This window comes from Camelus ferus, chromosome 4 (assembly GCF_009834535.1).
Source record: "Camelus ferus isolate YT-003-E chromosome 4, BCGSAC_Cfer_1.0, whole genome shotgun sequence".
In the NCBI taxonomy this organism is placed as follows: domain Eukaryota; kingdom Metazoa; phylum Chordata; class Mammalia; order Artiodactyla; family Camelidae; genus Camelus; species Camelus ferus.
In genome coordinates, this window is record NC_045699.1 from 48,412,457 (window position 1) to 48,429,832 (window position 17,376).

Genomic DNA, 17,376 nt, shown 5'->3' on the forward strand with positions numbered 1-17,376 from the left:
TCTGTATTTCTACAAAATAGGTGGCTTATTTTCAGCTCACATCCAACAGGGAAGATGGGCGTGGCTCTGCTCATCATTTCATTTCTTCCCACTATTCTATCATCACAAAGAAAATGTAATGCAATCACTTCTAGCAACCATACATGGTCCTCAAGTTATATGTATTATGTAGGTTTATAAAACTTTAAAATTCTAATAACTGTTTATGAAATTCAGGTTGGTTACTACTTTTTAATTCATCTTGCTAAATCTTCATTTAAAAAACTAGTTTGGGCCATTTGTCCTTCTACACTGCCCCGAACTCAATGCAAAAAAGGGTGGGCTGCTGTGATAGAAGTGCTCATAATCATGACAGTCTTTAGTAGCAAAAATCAGAAAATCCCAATGTAAATTGGCTTCAACCAATAAGGCAGTTTATTGAATCCAATAACAAGAAATCCAAAGGTTAAGCAAACAAGGGAACAACATAATTAGAGCCCTAGTCCCATTTCTCTGCGGCTCATTTGGCTCAGACCCTGGGTGTGGGTTTTGCGCTCAAACTAGCTCTCTTCCTGTTCTCAATATATCACCCACCTTAAGATGAAACAACATCCTCAGGGGAAATTTCCCCCCAAACTTCCAAAGTGTCTCTTTCAGGCAATCTCCATTCTCCTCAGATGTCTCTGACATCTCCTTGGCCAGACATGCCACGCATTCATGCCCACACTAATCACTGGATTAAGGAAAAGAGACCACCACGATTGGTCGGCACCAATTAGCACTCCCCTGTGGGGGCTGCAGTAAGTCCAGAATTGCTGGAGCACAGGGACATGCTGGGTACGATTATAAAGGAGGAAGGTTAGGCTACCAAGAGTACATGCAGCAGAGGTTTTTAAACCAATGGAACTTTCTACCAGAAGCAATAGAAATCTGTGAAGAGGACATGCAAAGGCTGAGAGAAAAATACCCAGTCATGATTAAAACATAACAATGAAACAGTAGAGTGGCAAGCCTTAGAGATAAAGAAAATCCAGGGACCAAGAGGCTGCCAGGTCCAGCACTATAAATTATTTGTGTATTCAAAGGCACATAAACCTTTATCTTTGAGGTGGACTGTCCAACCACCCTAGAAAGGGAATAAGAGAGGGCGAAAGTTACTGGGATTCACATATACACATAAATAGAAAGATGAGAAGTGGTCTACTTATTTGTTTAAACTAGAGGGCGACACAGAGGAAAAGATGTAGTGCATGCTAACGTTCTTGTCTGTTGGGAAAGAAAGGTAAATATATCAATTATCTCTCTTATTTTTTTAGCTTTTTATTATGAAAAATTGCAAGCACAGATAAAAGTAAACAAATAGACCTCACTATACTGATCATCTAGGTGTAATAATTGTTCACATTTGCCATATTCCTATAGCACTTTGAAATAATTCCCAGATATTGTGATCCTTCACCTCTAAATATGTCAGTATGTGTATCTAAATAGGGACTTTCTATGTAATCACAATACCATTTTGACATCTAACAAAATAATAATTTCTCAGCATCACTTAATATTCAGTCCCTATTCAAATTTCTCTATTTATCCCCCAAATGTGTTTTTTACAGTTACTTTGTTCAAATCAAGCTCACACGTAGCATTTGGTTAATGTCTCTTAAGCCTCTTTTAATTTTTAACTGCCCCCAGCTCACTCCAGTGCAAAAAGAAAGAAAAAAATCCCACAAAGTGAAAAATTCCAAAATTTCTTCGTGCAGTTAACTTGTGAAGAGAGACAAGGTCAGAGACAAGACAATTAACTTGTGAAGAGACCAGGTTAAAGAATGACCGACAATCTGTGACTGTCTCCTTGTAGTGCCGTTTAACTTGTCCTCTAGCCACCACATTAATAAGAAGTTTGATCAAAGGGCTTGATTAGCTTCACATTTAACATTGTTGTTAGAATTTAGTTCTGAGTAGTGCTGGGCAATCCACATTACATCTCATCATGAAACGTGTTATGTCAAGTTGACCATTTTTAGAGATGCTGAGTTTGGTCAGTGCGTGCAGGTGGTGACAATCTGAACTTCGCACTGAGAAGTGAGGTTCCTTATAAGCAGCAAGTTATCTGCAGGATGATACTTTGTACTTTGGTGGAATTACTCTTGGGTTTCAAAGGGGTGGGGGGCAAGTAAAGCGGAAACTATTAGACTTTTACAAAATGAGAACACTGCATATCAAGAAGCCAGAAAAACACAAATATGGCAGAAGGAACAAACTTATTTCAAAGAAACAGAAATTGATGAATTGGCAAAAATTAGATTTTACCAACAAACAACGCAATAGCTGTTCTAGTAAAAGATCAATAAGATAGGCAAATATTTGGCAAGTCTGACTGAGAGGAAAAAGAGAAAGCATGCAAATAAACAACAGGGGACATGTGAAAAATTATAAGAGGAAAATGTGTTCCAGAAGATAGGGGTGAAACCCTGACAAAATATAAGACCCAGTTGGCTCCAAAAGAAATTTTAAAACCCAAGTTAGTCAATATGAGAAAATGACCTGTTAGAATTAGATGAATAAGCAGAATTAGTCCATGAATGAATATTATTCACCACATTAACAAACTGAAAGATAAAAGCATTATAAGAACCATAATGGCTAGTTCTGACATAGAAATCCTACATGCCAGGACACTGTACTGACGGCTTTAAATGTAACTCATTTAATTTCAATCAGTGCTACAAAGGCACTTGAGCATTTGCTCTAACTCCTGATTAAAATTATAAAAAGAAATATATGTTTAGGAATAAAAAGAGAAATCACTAGTCTAAAAAAATTTAAAGTATCTATTGGAAACCTATGGCAAGCACTACACTTGGTGATGTATTAGAACTTTTCATATCAAATGTCATAAATTCAACTCAAAATAGTTTAAACAGAAAGTGATTTTATAACTTGGAAGTTCCAGGAAATTTATCTAGATTGGCAATACCTTGATCCAAGATTTCCCTAAATGGGGTACAAAAGGTTATTCAATTTGCAAAGGTATCACAATTTTGAAGTAGCAACTACCCTGGTGCATATAAACTAAGATTCAATTTACAAAAATTCAAAGCACACACAATTTTGTCAGAAATATTTCAGATGCACCCAGTCCTTTGCTTTTGCCTAATTTCCTTCCAGTTAATTCAAGGTGACTGTGAATCTAGAAAAATCAGGAGACCCTCACCCACCCGCACCCCTGCTTTATAACCACTTTTTTTGTCTCCCCGCCTCATCATCACTCTTACTCAGAATTTGCTTCTGCTCTGAACGAGGTGTTGCCTGAGGAACTTCTGGATCTCTCCCCAGGCGTGCACCTGGGCTGCTGAGTGAGCAGCAGGCTCCCCGCCCCAGAGGATGGGGCGGAAGAGGCCATAGCTCGGGTGCACAGATGCAGAGCACAGGGGCCCGTAGGGCGGCTCTAAGAGGTGGCCCGTCTTGGGGTAGAGCAGCATCCTTCCATTGCTTTTCCCGTGGTTCCGCAGCTGGTCAAGGGCCTGCTCAGCGTATTTTTTGCTGTTATAGCATTCATCATCCTCCCCTATGATGAAGAGGATCTGACCCTGCGCCTTTTCAATAGGAAGCACACTCTGCTGATTCAGTTCATCCCGGGGGTCCCCCCTGTAGTGGCGGAGGCGCGCAGCCCCCATGGGGTGGACATCCATGCGCTCTGGAAATGAGGGGATGGATGCTATCACCAGATCCCGGTACCTGAGCGGACATTCAAAGACGGCATTGGACCCGTTGATGCAGACAGTGGCCACCACCTGCTTCAGGAAGCAGGCCATGGCCAGCCCAATCTCTGCACCTTTGCTCATAGAGACCACTCCGATTCCGGGACCTTGAACCTGAAGGACAAAAGGGAACTCATTACAGGCATACTCCGAGAAGGAGCTGTCCTATCAGCCAGTAAGCTAGTGATGGGAAAAGTCAGAAAATATGGGTTGGGAGTCCTTGCACTAGGGAGTCCCAGCTTCTGTGATTGAGAGAGAACACTACCTGCTTACCCTCGCCAAGCTTTATTGCCTTGTGAGGGTGATCATGTTCTCTACCTGGCAGGACTGTTAGGAAGATGAGTAAAAGAAAAGAAAGAAAAACTCTTCATCAAAAGCGAAGTTCTATAAAGGCAAAAAGGGTCTAATGCGCCAGCAACACTCAACACCACAAGAGCAGAGGCAGGTAAGATTTCTGAAGAATCAAATTCTTCTCTCCAGCTAGGAAAAGAGGTCTCCTGGTTTCTTTCAAATATTAGGTAAGTGTAATTCATATTTAAATAGCATTTTATAGCTACAAAGGATTTGCATATTCATTAATCTAAGGGCTACTCCAGCAAGCATTGGGAGGGTAAAGATGAAAGACTTGGATTCTTTGAACAACTGAATTTCAGTACCCAAGCCAGTAGGAAAAGTACTAGTTCCCAGGAGGGAGTCCTTCCCTTTGTGGTTGGCTGAGGGAGCAGAGGGAAGGGAGGAAGTCAGAGATGAATGAGGAAAGGAAGGGCATTCTGGACAAAATGAGCAAATATGTTCAGGTGCACGGATGCAGAGCACAGGGGCCCATAGGGCGGCTGTAAGAGGTGGCCCGTCTTGGGGTAGAGCAGCATCCTTGTAGCGACTTTGTATGTTGACTTCACTCACAATTGTATTCTCGGCACCTTTCTGTCATCAAAATTATTGAAAAAAAACGTTTTAAAATCAGAGCATTCTGAGATCCAACTTTTTGAGATCTACTTCAATAGGTCTGAGGGGGGCCAAGAATCTGATACTTATAAGGTATCCCCAAGGAACTCCAATGTGCATCCCCGTTTGGGAACCATCTCCTGAGGAATGGATCAGGAAGTTAAGGAGGAGGGCTGACTGGAGACAGGAACTCGATGAATGCATGACTGCAGTATCACAGATGAGCAATCATGAGGCAATGAACTACAACAGTGGCAGGGAGGATGACGAAGATGTGCTATATCGAGAAAGATTCAGAAGTAGAACCTAAAACACTTTGGGATGGGTTGAGGGTGTGGAGAAAAGAAGGGAGAAGAACCAGATGGATGAAGGTGACAAGGTGGATTTAATGAGCTTACTATATGCTAGGCCCTCTGCTAAGTGCTTTACATACATTATCTCAGTCCTTCCAACAAGAAAATGGAGATTTAGGAAGTTTAAGTTTCAGTGAAGGCTACGACAGTATCTATTATGGGGCAGAGGTGGGAATTGAATCTCTTCTGCTGAATCTAAACACAAATTTAATTTTGGCAGTTGACCTTTTTTCTCAGACAATGTCACAAATAGTTAAATTTGAAATTTTAAAAATTGACTTGAAAACATTTTATCTGGGATTTAATTCCTTCTAGGCAACCTTTAAAAAGATGCAAATATGCTTAGAAAAATCACACGTGTATTTGATAATGATGATGATAACACTCAAGATGAGGACACCAGTGATGCTCCAACTGGAAACATATCCTATCTCTTCTTACAAGGAGTCAAGGCTCTCCCAAGAGATTATGATACAAACTGGGGAGTCAGGATGACTTAATGGTTTGGAACAAAGACAGAACAAAGTGACAGAAGGGCTCTGTCACTTACTGGCCATGTAGCTTCGACACCTTACTTAACTGAGGTGAGTATACCTTCTCATCTGAAAACTGAGGACATTGTCAAAAGTACTAACTTCACAACGTAATTGTGAGCATTAAATGAGATGGTGCATATAAAGTATTTAGCATAGAGTCAAACAAATAGTCACTTAAGAAATGTTAGGTGATATGATTGTTTTACCATGTTAGGTTGAACTGTAAGAAAGAACCTGATTGTTGAACATTTTGGAACTAGAAAATGAAAAGAATGATAATATATTCACCATTTATTGTCCTCTTTGTGCCAGTAAGCACTAAACTGATCCTAATCAATTTAACAATCCTATAAGGTAGATTATTATCCCCATTTTAACTGTCAACTGTGTTATGCCCAAGTCTAAACACACTGATAAAGTAGGCAGAACAGACACTTGTGATTTTTTTTTTTTTTTTTTTTTTTTTTTTGCCATCATGTTACCAGGTAAAATGAAAAGTATTTTAAATACCTTGGGATGAGCTAGTAGCAAGTTGGCACCTTCCTCAAAGTATTCCAGGTCCACTTCCTGCAGCTTTTGAGGCAAGTCTTCATAGGCAAAATATGCTAATGCCAGCACTGCAAAGCCACGGGCAGCCAAAAGACTGGCCCGAAAATCCACTAGACCCCCGGTGCCCCCAAACAAGTCAATGAGTCCCAGGAAAGGGCCTTTCCCTAAGAGCAACAAAAAGAAGAGCATGGAATCAGGAACAGTAACAAGAGGGTCAGGGAGGTAGCCATAGAAGGATGGGCGGAGCAGAAAGAATTCCACTTTCACACCCACAAGAATGTGGCAGGGGGCTTCGAAAACACTGTAGGAAATACTGGCTCTCCAGTAATCGGATGCCTTCAGGTTTTTGTTTTCATTTCCACCATCAGCCATATTTTTTCTCTGTCACCAGAGATGACTCTCACCTGGAGGGAGGAAAAGGGCTCCTCGCAATCGGCCTTCGTGGATCTTCACCCGCTGGACCCCAGGGCTGGAGAACCAGCGCTGCACCACTTGGCTGGCCCTGGGCTCGCCCGGGGCTGAATCTTGGAGATAAAGTGAGTCATATAGCTGCAGAGTGACCCAAAAGGGGCTGTTCATCACATCGCGCTTGAGCAGCCTCCTAAAACCCTTATCAGGCTTCAGAGACCAGAAGGGGCCCATTGGATGGACCCCCACGTAGTCACCTCCCAAGGCAGGCGTCTGCTTCAGGTCCAGCTCACCAGCCTCATTAGCCCTGTAGAAGGCTCTGGACTGGAACAGATTCCCCTTCTCATCCTTCAGAGATGCCACGAGGGTCACCATCTGCAAGGGAGGCAGGCCTGTCGCTCGGATGTGCACAGGCTCGTCTGCAAGGGCACTTGCTGGGGTGGCTGTCAGCTGGGACATTGTCAACCGGCAAAGGGACCTGCTGGTATTCCTTGCCCTGCAGGGGAGAGAAGACTCTGAATTGGAACTTAAATTCCCAGGGAGAGGCCCCAACAAGGCTCGTATTAGGTCTGGCCAAGGTAGACTTCTGGGGGCACGTTGCGAAATACACAGAACATTTGGAGGAGGGAAAACAAGGCGAGCAGAGAGGACTCATTATTCTCATTTCACACATGAGGATGTAGGCTAAGTGGCAGGCTCCAAGCAGTGTACATAATTCACAGGAGAACCAGAAAGTCAAGCTAGCTCTGACACTGCAGCCCCCTGTCTTATTACAACACTGTAGGAAATCTTAGTTTTGTTGTTTTAGGTAAGTTGCGCTTCAGTTCTTCTGCTGAGATAATTCCCAGGTGACCTATTTCACAGGTGTTGGCTAGGATTTGAAGGGGTAATGCATGAAGGCTTTATAGGAAGGATCAGTGTTGCTTTTCAACTCCTGTATCTACATAAACAAGAAATATGGCCTTTCTTTCTTTCTTTCGTTCGTTTGTTCATTTCCAATCCCTCCCTATCACCAGCTCTTTTCAGAGTTTCCATTATTTGTTTCCTTTAAGGGAAAATAAAACTTCATGATCTACTTTTGTGGCTTTCCAATAGAGTGATAAATGTCAACTGTAGCTTGTTGTTAAGAGAGTGTAATATACCTTTGATCAGCTATTTCATAATCTGCTCCTTTATGAGCAAAATTTGGGGTATCCTCTTCCTCCTGCCTTCCTTCCTTCCTTCTTCCTTTCCTTTCTCTCCTTTTATACCTCATTCCACAAAGGTATATGGGTAATGGAGACAGAATAAAATAAAATTAAAATAGGATCTGGGAAAATATGAACTAGAATTAGAGACACTGGTCAAAGAAAACCTGGAGCATGAAAAGCAGAGCATTTTGTGGGCTGTAAGTTTGGCCCTGAATGAGTGATAGCCAAAGAAAAAAGGCAACCTGTCTGTTCTGCTGTTCTAATTATTCTCATAGAAAAGGTCATTGGAGTCATTGGAGGACAGAGTGGGTCAAGGGAAAATGCATTTTGTGCTTCGTTTACGAAAGTGATTTTCCACAAAGAACACACTCCCTCCAACCTGATCCCCCAACAACAACCAGCATTACTGACCATTTGATGTAAACCCGAACTCAAATCAGCAGAATAGTTTTGAATAAAATGATTGTGAATGTTTTTCCTCAATACTTGAAGAGTTTCTGGTGGAAGATGGTGGCATCAATCCATAAAATTCAGAAACTATATCCAGGTAATCACAGAAAGTCAGCTTTGGGATAGAGTGTGGGAGTTTGAGGAAAGAGGGACAGAACAGAACAGAGAGAAATGTGATTGTTCCTATCCTGAGAAACCCCTGAGGAAAGGAAGAGTTGCTCATTGAGAAGGGCTGGGGTTAAGCAGATGAGCATCGGAGAAAGAGAGATGCAAGAAGATAGGTTTCAGAAGACTTCAGATAGAATTTTGTTTTGGGGTCTCAGCACTTAGCTGACTGTGCTTGCTGTTTTGTCTCCTAATCTTTCTGGACCTCTGGTTAAATGTGTAAATTCATGGATTCTGACTTGTCAGAAATTCCCTGTAATGGTCATTAGTATCCCATGTCTAAATTTTTGCCATTTACACCAAGGTATATGCAAGAGATTGTGCTATAATGAAACTTCCTGTAAGAAGCAGGAGTTCTCCCAAGAGGATGAGATGGGTTTGACATAAACAAACACATGAAACAAACAAACAAACAAACAAACAGTGAGTGAGAGGTCACTTGATAAGTCAATGGTGTGTACTTGTGAATGATGTCTCAGGTTTCCTGATCAAACAAATACTAGGAAGTGGCCATATGATCAGTAACCTTAAAGTTGTTGCCATTGGAATATGGGCTGAAAAAAAAAGTCATCTTGCACAGCTTGACAAGGCAGGTGTGCCCTCAGGAGGATTTGGTAGGCATCCAAGGCAAAGTCGGACAGATAGCTTTCTCAGAAATCGGTTGTAAGTCTAACAGATATCAGACTTAACAAGCCCATGTGTCATCTGTTCCATATATAATACTCCCTGATAGAGTCAAGAAACAGGAAAAGTCCAGGATTAAAATACATACACACATACAGACTCACTTGTGTGTGGACACAAATACACACAAACCCAAAAGACTTTGTGCCTATACACCAGGGATTCTCAGCTCGGGTTCTGAGGAACTCCGAGGTTCTGCCAAATGCCCTAGTTTCCACGAGAGCTTTTAATTGGGAAAAAAAGGAAGAATTTTTGAACTTCAAGTGTCATGTGATGCTAGTGCACACATTGCTGGAGGGTAACTGAGCAGTTCTATCAGTGACTCCTTTACAAGGTGTTCATCCCCATAGGGCAGTATGTGAAAGGACCACGTTCAGTTGGTTGGGTCTATTCTCAGTTTTGGATGCAAGTAGGGGAGGCTGTTGACGGTTAGTGACCTCTATATTGCAAGGAGAGGAAAACAATAGACTGATAATGTTTGCCTCTCCTTCCTGCATTACCTACTCCCACCTCCCCTTATGCTCCATAGAATGAGTTAAAGGAGTGAACAAACTATGGGTATAATATAGAGGGAAATTTACATTCTAATAAATTTTTACACACTGCAGTCAGCTGCACCCTGACACTTTGCTATTATTTATGAATATTGTGAAGTATGGATGCTATAAGAAGAGCATTTTAGTAAGTGGGGTTTTTTTAGAGAATTTTTCTCATTTTGTTATTTATTATGCCACTCTTTTATACTTTAGTAAGAATTTACATTTTACAATTATGTCTGATGGAGGGATAAACTTGAAGATAAATTTTAAATGGAGGAAGAGAATTGAAGGATGAGGGACAAGACTCGGAAGATCAGTGACAGAGAATTGCCATCAAGAGGCCACACACCAAAAATTTCTGTCTTGACAGTGAAGCCCCTTATCACTGGGATTTACGTTAGCTGGTAAGACAAGCGCTGTTCCACGTGCATGGTCTTTAATGAACAACTGAAAAATGAAGCAATGGCTCCAGGAAAATGGACAAGACAAATCAAATGTCACAATTATTTGACAAGTAAAGGGACTGGTTATTTTAAATGGCCTTGGAATTCAATTCTCCCTTCAATTCCCTTTTTTTTTCTCTAGTAACAAACAATTATCAAGCACTTACTAAACACTAGTCACTGGGTAATATGAATTCCCACAGGAAAGCCTTTGCACTTTCCAAGACCCTTTGATGGTCATTATTTCTCATGGCCCTTGCAACAGACCTGTGGGAATAAAAAACTATTATTATCCTTATATTATAAATTAAGAAATTTAGCTCAGCCAGTTAAATGGCTCATCCAAGCTTGCCTGGTTGTTATGGTGAAGCGAGAATTTTAACCAGTGCCATCTGACCCTATGTATAAACCTTACTTATTTCCCCCAAATGAGGGTAGCAATATGAAAGCTCATTCTTTTCCTAGCCTCTCCCTCCTGCTTTTCTATCCTACTTCTTTCTTGACTTTAACTTCATCTTGCCCTTTCCCTGTCCCTAACTCTGAAATTTTCAAATATATACCCTGGTGTACACCGTGGCAGGACTAGCGATGAAACAGTAGGATGAAATTTTAGTCCACAAGCCCACATGTGCACGACATGTCTTTTATTTTTTATTTTTCTAGATTCAGGGTAATTTCTCTTTGGAGTCCTTTTTCCTCCAGGTGGCAGAGATGTGATCACAGAATTCAGAGCACCCTGTTTTTTCTGGGAGCTCAAGAAAGTTCCCTGTGACTATGGCAGTGCTCAAAGACTGGGAGTGGGGAGGCTCTGCTCACACGTTATTATACATTCTTCTAAACCTGTTATACAATGGATGCCAGGGGTTCCCAATTCAGATACCTACAGAGGCCAGGAAGGAAATACAGATTTGTAGATAAAGGCTAGAGATGAACGAGGTCTGACTGTCATGAGCCTGAGACTACCTGCCATCTAAAGGCGTTCAAATGTATTCTATTTTTAAAAATACATACACATAAAACCACCCAACAACAATACAAACAAACAAACCCCAAGGTGTGGGCCAAACAAAACACAGTGATTTGTGACTTCTGAAATTCACATCATCCATTAGGCTTCTTGCAACTCAAAGGCCAGGAAAAGGTCTTTGTTTTTCTCTTTCTAGTGTGCCATCCTTTCCCGAGGCAATAAGTATCAACTGACCACCCTCTGGAGGAGGAAGGACCACAGGCAAAATGCAAATACCAAAATATGGGGATGGGAAGTGGGACGTGTGGACTCATCAGTGAGTATTTCCAGTGGTAAAGGCAAGTTAACCCTGCCCCTGGTACCCAAAGCCCTCCAGCCTTCTCCTCGCCACCTCTCACCATGCTTAATCTTTACAGTTTTTTTCCTGCTTTCCCTGTATTCCATCTCTATTGTCATATTCTCAATTGGATTCCAATTTATCCACATATTGCGATAGGGATTAATTTGTTAGTTGATAAGGCTTATTGCCTGCCAGAGCCAGTCTCTCACGTTTTCAGAATAAGTTGTAAGAAGACTTAAAACTAATACTGTCTAACACTGTATTGTCATCATCATCAATAAAGCACCTACTGTGTACAGGGACACCCAGCTGAAGGGAGCTCTTCCTGCACCGGGCTCTCCACCATGCCACTCAGAGCACTTCACATGTTTCTTGAACATTAGAGTCACGTGTGCTGTGTTTCCTTTCTCCTGTTAATCTGTAAATTTCTTGAGGGCAGGATCCTGTCTGATGTGTCTGTCATTTTCACTGTACATGAGCCCTTCACATCCCATGTATTCATTAAATGATTGCGGACTCTCTCCCCATTCCTATGAACTCTTATTCATTTTACGCAATACTTTCTCTCTCTTTATAGGGTTTTCTGCTCCAGTCTAATCTCTACAGTGTTGTCAGACAGATCTTTATAAAGCTGAAAAATAATCAAATTTCTCTACTGCTTTAAATTTATAATGGCTGCCAGCTTCATTTGAAGGTAAATTCTGAATGCTTTGGCCAAGCATTTAAGACCCTTTGCAGAGGAATGGCTCTATCATAGCACCCTGGAGACCTTCCGTGTTTCCACAGACAAAACTTGAACCACCATATGACCTAAATCTGGGTGGAATGCCTTGTGATCCTCCCAGAAACATGACAAGATAAGTTTTCTTCAAAAGAGGCTTCGTGAGACTGTTTTCCCATCTGTCTCTCCCAGTCTGGTGGGAGCCACCATGAGGCGGTTTTCCCACCCACTTCCCTGGTTCTGGAGAGGCACAGGACTTTTCTTCTCATCCCTGCACCCCTTCAGGGCAGAGCTGCAGGCTCTGGGACCCCTGGGCTGCAGTCTGGGTCGGCTCCTCACCCACAGGGTATCTCACAACTGTGAAGATGCCTGGTTCTTTTTGTTTCAGTGCCATCCTTTTGGTGTGTGAGACAAGGACCCAGACACCTGCACCCTTGGCTTCTCTTGCCTTCACTATCTACATAAGCAATAAACTGTCTGAATTTAAAGGGGCTCATTATTTCTTTTCCCGCTGAGTCTGTCAGTCTTGGACGTGGACTTCCCTTTGTGCTTGACGCCCTTGATCATTTAATTCAATCAAAGCCTTTCACCCCAATCTATTTACTAGTCTAACCAACCATCTCATGACAAACTTAGCATATGGTATTGTAAAAATCTGCTTCCTTATCTGTCTGTCCCTTTGTACATGCAGCTAATTAATTTTCAATTCATTAAAAATACAAAAAATCTATAATTTAGCTCCTCAGTCACACGAACCACATTTTAATTGCTCATTAGCCACGTGTAATTGGTGGCTACTGTAGCGGACCATCTGGATATCGAACACTCCCATCATCACAGAATATTCTATTGGATAGCACTGCTCTGATGGGAACAGTTTACCTTGTTCAACACCCTATTCCTCAGTTCCTGGAGTAATGCCAGACACATAGTGATTGCTCGGTAAATGTTTGAGGAATTAAGTGAAAGAATAAATAATAGATGAACAAGGGAAAACACTGAGTGACATATCTCAGAGAGAGTGTGAAGATAGAAGAGAAGCCCAGCTGAATTCGTCTAGGCTATTTCTGAAGATGGGAGACTCCTCAAAAGCCAATGCAATAAAATCCCCAGGCTTCCTCACTTCTTTGCAGCAGAAGGCAGGACTCTGCACACTGCGGACTGTTATTGAAACCAAAGACACAAAGCAGCCAGGGGGAAAGAAACAAGAACTCAGCTGCCTCACACAAGTGTCGTCTCATGGCAGTTGGACAGGGAACCTTTGGCAAAATGGAAGCAACCTGATAGGGTCTGAAAGCTGAAAGCCACGTTGTTGAGCAGGTTTCAGACCTCCAGACTCCCAGGATGAAGGCGGAGATCAAGCCTGCACCACTGGGAGAGCCTGACCTGTTAGAGGAAGGGTGGTCAGGAACTGGCAGGACATCAACACATCAGAAGGCAGGACACAAAGAATAAAAGAGAGCAAAAGGTCACTCGTAGAAGTTCAAATTACTGTTACTAATCAAGAAACAAAAATTCCGTTCCCTTGGGACATTGTTGTTTTCCTTTCTCCATCACAGCACTCCCTCCTCCCAAGCAATAAATCCCAGAGAAAAATTCCTTGTGTCAAGAAACAATCTCTCTGTTAGCTCACATTAGCTGGACCCTGACTTTTGCAGTCAAGTGTGCATTTTGCCTCCCAAATAGTCTCTAAACAATCTTTTGGTTAGGTTGGTGCATCTGAAGTAAATCTGCATTTGAGAAATAAACCGCCCGGCACGGTAATTATTGGCTCTTCGGAGAACTGTGCTACCCACTGAGGTGAGAGAACACACACAGCAAGATGAAAGCAGCCTTCCCAGGCGCCCTGCTGCTGAAATCAGAAAGCAGAGCTTTTCTACTAGGCCGTGACAGCCCCGACTCACCTTGAATTCAGCCCCAGGAAGCAGACAGGAGCAGGATGGCTTACTGAGCCGGCTAGAAGCACTGGACACTTGCCTGTTGCTTGCTAATTTAGGTCATTCAAAATACTCCAGCCTACTGTTCAAAGTTGAAATTGTCTCCATAGAAACCACCAGCTGCTCCTTTTTTTTTTTTTTTTTTCTCCCAAGTCCCTAGTGGCAGGGCTACCAGCACCTGCTGCCAAAGGGGCTGGGCATTGGCTCAGTCTAGCTGGTGTGCCTTTCAGTCTAGGTGTTTCACAATGGAGTCTTTATTTTATCACACAGGTCCGATTTCTAAGCCTCTTCCCTTGACGCCACCTCTCATCACCTGGCTCTATTCTCCTTTGCTTCAGTTCCTGTCTAGCTCCTCCTTTAAGTCAGTGGTCTCTTAGGCAGCTGCCTTTTTGATAGTTTTTAAGTAGGTGAGTCCCAAATATCCGTCTTCAGAGTGGTGTGGGTTTAAGACTCATCTTAGGATTCTGTTAAATAAAGATTCTGCACCCCTCACCTGGAGATTCTGACTTGATAGGTTTGAAAAAGCTTCTGGGATCTGTACTTTTAACAGCAGATTCTAATACATAGCCTAGTTTGCAAATCACTCTTCCAAGGGACAGCAGAAACCATGCAAAATGCCTCCTCAGGACCACAACGTCTGAAATCTGACCCATTGCTAATCCCATCAGTCAACATCCATTGTCAAAACGTACAAGTGATCCAAGCTACATATTGTAGACTGTGCTTCCAGGTTGTGAACTCTTTGAGGAAGGGTACTGTGTCTTTGATTTTTGCATTGCTTACAGCCAGTGAGGTGTAGCTGGTGTCTAGAATCAGAGAGACAGACTGGAACCCTGACTCCTTTACATCTATCATTGTAATTGACCTCCGGCAAAGTCAAAGTTTACCTTTCCTTGGGCTTCAGCTTTCTAACTTGTACAATGACAGTTGTGCGATAAAATGTATTAAAAGTGAAACATAAGCCTTGGGGAGAAGGGGCTGATGTTGACAGTCATGGGCAGATTGGAATGTCTGGGAGAAGAGGACTGTTTTGGCACACAGCTCTCACACTGGATGAGAAGTATGTTGGCAGGATAGCAAGCTCCTAGCTTAATGACTAATTCCCAGGACTAGATCCAAGGAAGGGAGGTAGGCTTGGGAGGAATGCAGCAGAAATACTGTTGTTTTTACTAAGACTCTAAGAGAAGCACAGGAAAGGGGAGAAAGTCACAATGCTTCAATACTCAGGTAATAAAGTGAGATGTATTTTAAACTGGCAGAGTCAAGCTTCTTCAATCTGCTGCCTAGAACAGAAGACACCAGGGAACCTGGCACTCCATGGACCCTTAAAGGATGTAGCAAATTAGGAGTGGAGATGTTGGTGGGAGCACTGGGCAGTAAGATGCCAACCATGCACAGGGGAGGCATTAGCAGTTGTCAATAACAGATGTGAATCATGCAGAAAAGACTGAGGTCCTCTGAGGAAGAAGGAATTCTACCTCCAACTTACCAATGTTGCAGACACAAGACTGCAACATCAATCTGTCCCTGAGACTCCAGCCTGCTGGTCTGCCCTGCAGATTTCCAGCCCCCACAATCATAAGAGCCAAGTCCTTAAAATATCTGACTCTCTGTCTTTGTCTGTCTGTCTGTCTCTCTCTCTCTCTCTCTATCCTCTCTATCTCTATACATAGAAAGAGAGAGAGGGAAAGTATATATACACACACACTCTTAGAGTAAAATTTAACTGACGTAAGACAGATTAATGGGAAAGAAGCATACAAATTTATTTAGTATAAATTTTGTGTGACATAGGAGCCCTAACAAGAATGAAGACCCAAAGAAATGGCAAAAAAAGTACTTGCTTTTTTATTAGGTCAGACAAAGAGAGACAATTGTGGAAAAATAACTACACTACGTGGGGAGCCTAAAGGAAGATTAGAATTTTTTTTAATAAGGTCTATTGAGGGGGAGGGTATAGCTCATGTTTGGCATACATGAGGTCCTGGGTTTGATCCCCAGTACCTCCTCCAAGAATAAATAAACTTAATTACCTCCCCCCAACAACAACAACAACAAAAAAAACACACACAAAAAAACAAAAGAGCAATACAACAAGGTCTATTGGTATAGAATTCTCTCAATCTCAACCTCTTGTCCTTGATGATAAGAAGTTTACTTTCCTCCTGGTATAGGCTTCCATCTGGGAGTTTAATCTCCTACTTTCAGGAAAAAAGGAGGTGTGGTGGGGAATCAGAGGGCCTCTCTTGCATCTGCTATTTTTCTAAGTGCTAATACTTTCTATGTCAAAGAGACCTGTTAGGGGATGACGTGTCCTGGTTTCCTTCAAAAGAGAGGCAAAAATAAGTGATTATGGAATAAAGATTATTCCAATGGGTGGAAGTCCCCAGGTGTACTTAAGGGATTTCACTGAGCTACCACAGAGACACAACACAATCAGTGGAGAAGTGTGACTCCCTTTCAGTGACAGACCCAACAATGTTTCTAATCATCATTAGAACCTAAAAAATGTTTTCCGTAAACAGGAGTAAATGTAGAAATTGAAGTGTTTCTAGCTCTCCTAAGGCAAAAACAGTGTTAGTGTATACAGCAAAATTTATTTCAAATTTCCAAAGAATAGAGTTTAACAGCCTGTTGGGAAAAAAAAATCTCAACATAATATAACAGAGAAAATTTAGGGCTACATCCCAGGGTTCTGATCCCAGCCCTGCTATTAATTTATTGTAAAACTTTCTCTGAGCCCCTATTACTTAGCTATAAAGTGAGAAGGCTGACAGATCAGTATTTCAAAAATTTCAGTTATTAAGCAGTACCTGCATAAGTTTAAGCCATATCTGTGTACTCTCTGACCTACTGCTTATAAGGCAAAAACAATCTTTCTTAATACCTCCCAAAGTATTCATATTGTCAGTAATTGTTTCATTCTTCCTCTGAAGCTTTATTATATTAAGATTAGACCCTGGGCCTCGTTGTCCTAGGAAAGAAAGTATCCCTGCCTAGAAAAAAGGCCTAGGCCTTGACCAAAGGTGGGACTGGATTATGAGAGACTGCAAACCACAGAGGAAGATTTTGTCCTGCTTCCTGTTTGGAGTTCTGGAAAGCAGAGTAAAACGGGATATTGTGTAAAGTTTAGGCAGAGGGAGATACAAAAATAGCACACACAAGTTTTTTTCCACACTCCTGTTGTGTGAAAGGGTTCTGAAAGTTCCCATATCTACAATGATGGGCATGAAAGGAGCTGAGAGCTGAAGGCTAGCAAACCTCCCCAGGATCATTACGGAAATGTGTGAGCTGACCCTTTAGCAGAGGATATGGGGTGTGAGGATCTACCAGAAACCTGATAAAAGACACAACTCAGAGAATTTTGAAGGACAATGAAAGCCAAGTGTGGCAAACCTAGAGGAAATGA

At 42.0% G+C, this 17,376-nt stretch overlaps 1 protein-coding gene across 4 annotated transcripts in view; it reads right to left on the reverse strand.

Annotated features, from left to right (window-relative positions):
- Window positions 1–388: 388 nt before the first annotated feature.
- BAAT (bile acid-CoA:amino acid N-acyltransferase) overlaps window positions 389–17,376 on the reverse strand; it is a 46,037-nt gene continuing 29,049 nt past the window's right edge. For 2 of the 4 annotated variants that reach the window (XM_014559740.2, XM_032478087.1), the window contains exons 4-7: window positions 13,417–13,441; window positions 6,528–7,027; window positions 6,085–6,287; window positions 389–3,854 (exon numbers count right to left, since the gene is read on the reverse strand). In XM_014559740.2, the coding sequence (XP_014415226.2) occupies window positions 3,255–3,854; window positions 6,085–6,287; window positions 6,528–7,027; window positions 13,417–13,441 (1,328 nt within the window). In that variant the 3' untranslated portion in view covers window positions 389–3,254. Of the gene's footprint in view, window positions 3,855–6,084; window positions 6,288–6,527; window positions 7,028–13,416; window positions 13,442–13,934; window positions 14,058–17,376 lie in introns of those variants that run through there. The other 2 variants (XM_014559739.2, XM_006185248.3) reach the window with 2 other exon arrangements.